The sequence below is a fragment of the Protopterus annectens genome, chromosome 10.part0 (assembly GCF_019279795.1).
Source record: "Protopterus annectens isolate FY-2018-M chromosome 10.part0, PAN1.0, whole genome shotgun sequence".
In the NCBI taxonomy this organism is placed as follows: domain Eukaryota; kingdom Metazoa; phylum Chordata; order Ceratodontiformes; family Protopteridae; genus Protopterus; species Protopterus annectens.
Window position 1 is genome coordinate 196,876,582 of NC_056744.1, and position 7,329 is coordinate 196,883,910.

Here is a 7,329-nt window from a genome sequence, read left to right on the forward strand (position 1 = left end):
CACACACACACATATATAAATACTGTTAAATATATGTAAAGAGAGTATATGTATAGAGGGTGCACAGAATATCAAACATCCATTATTCCTACAGTTGCTACCTTTTCAAATGGCCAGAGTCTGATTCTTTCATAGAAATGACAATTATTGCAATTAAACATATACCCACTCTCAATGCAAAGGACATGACACCACACTGTTATCATAAATATAAATGTTTCTTTGTGTACTATTTAAGTTGTTTATGCCATTTCTTATAGCATTTAGTTGTTTGAAATACAAAATAACTAATTAATGCAACTGTCAAAGAAAACATGTGATACATTCTTGGTCCTACCATCTCAGGACATTTTCCATCTGTCAGTTTTTATCAGCAGGACACAAATGCACTAAGAGGGTTTGTCCATCGCAAAGAGGGACAGGTGGCAACCAAATGTAATCCGCAAAAAATAAGATACTCTGCTGTATTGGCCAAAGCCTTCACATAGTACAGCAGTAAAAAACAGACTTGCTTTAATGACAAGAATCAATGAACACTTAATTACAGATTTAGTTCCACAGCCTCCAGTTTCACTCTGTAGTTAACCCCATAGTGGGAAAAGTATCAATTTTTACAATGTAAATGGATCCTGTTCATAGCAGTGCTTAACTTAAATCTGTACTATCACACTGACAAACCGAACTGTGTGCAAAACAGTAAGTTCTAACCCACCACTGTCCCCATGGTGAAATGTATGAAAATGTACAGCCATATACGTATACGTTTATGCTTCTTATTAGTAATATTTCTCACATGTTTTAACAGCCTAGGTTAAAAACATTTCATACCCCTCCCTCATAAATGTCTTACAAGGGCGTATAACAGATTTCTCTATACACTGACCTAATGACTGTACAGAGTCACACATGTTGCCCAGCTGTAGCCCTCATATTTATGGCCCTACCCCACAACATGTGTGGGAGTTCACAACATCACTGGAATGATAGCAGGAATGTCAGCACTAAATAATGATAGACCATACCTATCAACCTCATACTGCATGACATCTGGACTAAGCCTGTTATATAAGTGGAGGACAGAGGTCAAAACACAGGGCCATATTTGAAATATTGGTCTTATACACTGTGAAAGTTGCTGGTGTTACAGGATTGGTTGCAACATATCCTTTCTGATGAATATGATGTCAGAAATACAAATGGATGTTGCCATGTACTGATAGCAATCAAAAGAGAAAATACCACTGATTTGTCAAGGACAACACCTGTTTGCGGAGCAGACAAAACATATCAGCCAAATCTCTGGCCACCATTTGGATAGCCCCACAGTTGAGAGCTATACAGACAGACTGCATTCCATGCAAAATAAGCTTGTGCACACAAACCCTGTAAAAATAGCAGTATTCAAAGCATATAACAGCAATACTCACACTCTGCCCATAGGTCTGGAACCTTATACAAACATCTAGTTGGCCTGTGTCCACATGTCTTGTTGTAAGAGGTATTCCTACCTGCTGTCTGTAACACTGCTGCCCCCGCACATGAAAGATGTCTTCCATACAGGCAAGATAAAGGGACAACGCCCACATGATGCAGTCATTTATAGTAGTGGGTTGCTATGACATTGGCTATTGGAAGAACTACACAGCTGCCTGCATGCATTTAGCAAGTGGGGAACACAAATTGGTGCAGAGGCCATCACCTGATCATGAGCATCACCTACAAAAGCCATGTTGCATCCTATTCAAACCAGCTTGATCCCTATAGTGGAGAGAGAGAGGGAGAGACAGAGAGAAAGAGAGAGAGATAAATAGAAAGATGCAGAGAGAGAAAAAAAACAGAAATAATACTAAAAACAAAACAAGCCAAAAAAAAAAAAGAAGACATCTACTGGAACCCAGAAGAGAGCATAATAATAAAAAAAGGTATGTGAAACATTTAAGCATGGAATTGAATGTAGTACTTGGTCTGCAATAATGGGAAAGATGATTTTGAAAGATTTATATTTGCCATCAGGACTTGGTGTAATGATGTTCTGCTGAACAACTGCTATGGACATAGCATCTGGCTCTGTCTGCAGTGGGCCATACCTGTCAACTGTGCAGATCACAGAATGGCAAGATTTACCCATCATAGTATTTGGTCTGTTTTTCCTAATCTCTATATTAGTCTGGCAAATAGTTGGAGATGGACGTCATGAAGTAATGACAAACACTTAAGATTCAGACCCTACCACCTTCAGAACAGTCATGGTAATGCAAAATGTATTAATTACTGTCCAATCCCCAGCTGCTGTGCATCCCTGGCTTTTGAGTTGCATCTACTCTTTGTATTCCTGCAGTCCCTGCATTTGCCTACCTGAAGTGCCCTGCTTGGATGACAAAGACTCATAGTCCTGAATTCTACCATACTCTATCTGCTCACTGAGACTCAATTGCCCTGAAAGGAAAACAGTGAAAGTATGTCCTGTAATGGTCCTTTTCCTTAATATTGCTATATATTTTAGAATTCCACTGTTTGTATAAGCAACCTTCCCTACCAGGTTAGCCAGCAGCCACACCCCTTCCTTTCTAGCATTAACTTTATCCTTAAGCTCCTCTAGTTTCTATTTACCCCTAGCCCCTTGTCTCCTTGTCGCCCAAAACTCCTAACCAGGATTTCTTCCTCTATTTTCCATAGCCTGATATCCCCCTTCGAGGAACATTTTTCTGTATCTCTCCAGCTGCCATTAAGTGTCTGGCCACTGGGTGGTACCCTCTGCCCTATTTATCCTTTCTCCTCTCATATCTGCTTCTACCTATTGGTGTGCCCTGTCTTTTTCTGCTTGCTAGCCTCCCTCATTAATTAGTGTCCTCTCTAGATATTATTTCACTCTGCACTCCCTCTGATATCCCTAATCCATCCATGGGAACCTTTATACTTTACCCCACACCTCTACAAAGCCTTCATGCTTTACTCCACAACTCTACAAACCTATCTCCTAAATTCTCACTCTTACTGATTGTTTTTTTCTTTACATTTCTTTTACTACCTTGCTCTACCTGCTCGTTTGCCCTGCGGGCTCACTCTGCTCCCCTACCCTACCCCTAATTCCCACACACCCCCAGTGGTCCTACATTTATACCTCATAAGACACTTCCCCTCCCATAATTATCCTGTTACCTCGTTACATTTCACTAGATACAGACACACCCTTACTCTCATTCCTCTTCTCACTACTGCCCCTACTTCACTATCTCTCTCCTTCCTAGCTCGCTATTCTATCCTATTTCTACTCTCACACTATTCCCCTTCCTACCATGCCTTCATCACACCAGCCTAAACTTACAAACCTACTCCTCCTTTTTGCTGCAGCACACATACTACTCATACCACCTATGCTTACCTGGTATGAAAACTTACACATCACTGGATCCCTTCATCCTCTAAAACAAACATCACCTATCAATCAACCTACTATCCACAGCCATGCTAACATCATCTCTATCTCAACCTACCTCTCCCCAAAGTATCATAGGCTAGCACATATTACTCTCCAACAAACTAGAAAATCACAATATACTCTCTTCAAACTCCTTAAGCTCTCACTTACTCTTCAACAACACCCTCTTCTTCACGGTGATATTCATCCTAACCCAGGACCTAAAAACAGCACACTACTAAATCCCCACCAGACCCAAAATAACACCCCAATTACCCTTACCAAAACTGCAAACTCCCTACTCATAGCTCATCTTAACACACAGAGCTTAAACAATAAAATCAGCCAACTGCATGCTCTACTTGACATACACTCCTTTGATGTCCTATGTCTAACAGAAACCTGGCTCAAACCAGGAACAATAGATAATGAAGTCATCCTACCAGGGTACAGTATAATAAAATTAGACCGTACAACTAAAATGGGTGGAGGGGTAGCAATTCTGTATAAATATGAACTAAATGCATCTTCAGTAGACTTACACATGCCATTAGATAATCAAGTAGAAATCTTTGTCTCTAAACTTCAGCTTAATACTAGCAAATCTGTCTACATAATTTGCTCCTACCTACCTCCAGGCAATAACATCAACACTCTTGAAAATATCCTATGCTGCCTCTCTTCTTCCCTCCCCCAAGAACCCATAGTACTTGGCGACTTCAATATAGACTTGAATTGCTGTACTTCTAACAAACCTTCAGTCCATATAAACCTGTATGGCTTTTCTCAATTTATCACCACCCCAACCAGAATCCATAAGCCCACTAACAAAGAGAGTACCTTAGATTGGATCCTAGTAAAAAAAATCCCCTCACTTATATAGCAGATACCCTTCCTGATGATATTAGCGACCACTTCCTCACTTATATAATTAGGCATAAAACCTTCTTCCCCAACCAAACCATCCTTAAAACTATACAAAACAAAAAACACTTTAATGCTGTAAATTTCCAAAAATAGCTACAAGCCTGTGACTGGCCTCCCTTAAAACAACTCTCCCTTGAGAAAGCAGTATCCTATTTTAACTCCAAATTTTTACAAATACTGGAATACCATGCCCCTAGTCGATCCATTAGAACCAGAAGTAAAGCAGCACCATGGCTCTCTAAAGAGACAAGGCACAAAATCCTATTAAGAAATAAGATCTGGTTTAAATGGAGATGTACTAACAACCCAACAGATCACCAGAACTACAAACACTATAGAAATGCCACAAAGAAATCTATACTCCTTGATAAAAAAAACCTACTACTTTAAACTCCAAGACAAGCATCAACAAACCCCACAAACTTTCTGGACAGCTATTAATAGACTTTTACACCCAGGCCACTCCAAGACACCAACCCCTTCAGGACTTTCCTTAAGCACTCATAAGGAGATTGTTGACACCTTCAATACCTTCTTTACAGAAGCTTTACAATCTCTTGCTAATTCTCTACCTCCTGTCACCTCAACCCTCCCAATTCCCATGACTAGCAACCCCCTACCTTTCAACTAAATCCAGTCACTACATCTTTCATCTTTACCATACTTACTAAACTTAAACCATGTACCCCATCCGCTGATCTCCTACCAGCTGAATACCTGCAAATTGCAGCTGAAGTACTTTCCTGTCCTATTTCCATACTAATCAACAGAACCATTACTGAAGGTTTTATCCCGTCTCTCTGGAAAATCTCACATATAATTCCTCTTCATAAGGGTGGTAACTCAACCGAAATATCTAACTATCGCCTCATAGCCCTACTCTCCCCCCTAGCCAAAATAATGGGAAAATGTATCCGCCGCCAGCTACTTGATCACCTTCTCCAATATAACCTTCTATCAGACTGTCAACATGGTTTTAGGCCTTTCCATAGTACTACTACTGCCCTTCTATCTTTCTCTGACTGCATCACTAAGCATCGCAACAACAACAGGCTCTCCACCGCACTCTTCATAGACCTATCAAAAGCCTTTTATATGGTGAACCATCAATTACTACTAGATATACTAAAACAATTCTCACTCAACTCACAGGCATTACAGTGGTTCAAGTCCTACTTAGAAAACAGACAGCAAGCTGTCCTCTGGGACAATAACCTTTCCACTCTTCTTCCTATTACTCTTGGGGTCCCACAAGGCTCCATCACGGGACATCTCCTTTTCTCTATTTTCATCAATGACCTAAAGCTAAATATTCCTCAAGCTACCTGCATACAATATGCAGATGATTTCACACTAGTATGTTCTTCCACCTCATCTGCTGAGCTCCAAACCATTACTCAGACAGTATTTAACTCAGTTGAAAAATGTTTTTTGCAATACTGCCTCCTACTATACGCCAAAAAAAACTAAATTACTGATATTTACTCCTACACTGAAGTCCCACCCTATTGATCTTACTGTTAAATCTAACAATGGTACTATAATTACACCTGACCTGACCACCAAGCTCTTAGGCGTAACAATTGATCAAAATCTTAACTTTGACACACATATTAACACTACTATTAAAATTGTTAACAGAAAACTTGGCTCACTTTATAGGATAAAATCCTTCCTCACCCCTGAAGCCAGAACCACCATTGCCCATACCCACCTGATCACTACCCTCCTCTATGCTTCATCTATTTATACAAACCTTTCCAAAACTAACCTAAAATATTGGCAACTTCCTACAACAACATTGCCAGATTTGCTATGGGTTCACCATATAGAATCCATCACTGTTTAAATCTCAAACAACTAGGATGGCTAGAACTCCAAAACCAGCTACTATTTCAGCAACTTACAATTACCCATAAAATTCTCTTTCATACCAACAATACTCCTATTCTTAGTAGTCAAGTCAAGTCAAGTCAAATTTTATTTATATAGCACCTTACAGACAAAGTATGCCACCAAAGTGCTTTACAAAAAATACAAAAAAATAAGATACAAATACAATCAACATACATTACTAAAAGCCAAATCATAAAAATAAGTCTTAAGATTTGATTTAAAAACTGCCACTGAAGAAGACTGCCGAATGTAAAGTGGAAGCTCATTCCAAAGTTTTGGAGCTGCAACAGCAAAAGCTCTGTCTCCCCTCGTCTTTAATCGTGACCTTGGGACCTCAAGTAAAGACAAATCTTCTGAGCGAAGTGCCCGAGCAGGAAAATAAGGATGCAACATCTCTGATAAATAAATTGGGGTCAACCCCTTTAGGGCTTTAAATACCAATAACAAAATTTTAAAACGAATTCTATAGAAAACAGGTAACCAGTGTAAAGCTGCCAATATGGGCATAGCATGATCAAATTTACGTTTGCCTTCCAAAAACTTCCCAGCAGCATTTTGAACAAGCTGCAGGCGGGATAAGGCACCCTGACTCCCTCCAAATAAAACTACTATTAGTAATAGTAGCATAGTCTCTCCTTATAGAAATCTTACTACCCTTTTCTCAGCAAATAAATTACAAGTTACCATCCCGAAATCCCTTAATAAAGTTGGAGACTCCCTCTTCTCTAATTCTGTGGGTAAGATTTGGAACAGACTCCCCAGCAGCCTGCAATTACTTTCATCATTACCACTTTTCAAGCACCAACTAAAACTACACCTTAAAGCACAATGGTTATGCCCATGTACTAACCCAGGTTAACACTAACTGTCGAGTATACTGCTTTTTCCCCTTCTATAACCCATTAGTGGGCAAATAAACCCTCCTCTTAGTTAATATTGTAGTTTCTTATTTCTTTCTTATTACATGAAACTTACTTTGTACATTTCTAAAACCCTACTCCTGCTCCTGGCACTTTCATTGTCAGTTTTTGTATTAATGCCACCTATGTCATATATGTGTAAAGTTCTGAATAGGCATAATAACTAGT

General features: G+C 39.4%; 1 protein-coding gene across 1 annotated transcript in view; it reads right to left on the minus strand.

Moving 5' to 3' along the window:
• LOC122814119 (extracellular calcium-sensing receptor-like) overlaps positions 1–6,868 on the minus strand; it is a 168,120-nt gene extending 161,252 nt beyond the window's left edge. Inside the window, exon 1 of the mRNA XM_044086735.1 lies at positions 6,416–6,868. Coding sequence (XP_043942670.1) covers positions 6,416–6,868 — 453 coding nt within the window. The remainder of the gene's footprint in view (positions 1–6,415) is intronic.
• Positions 6,869–7,329: the final 461 nt, after the last annotated feature.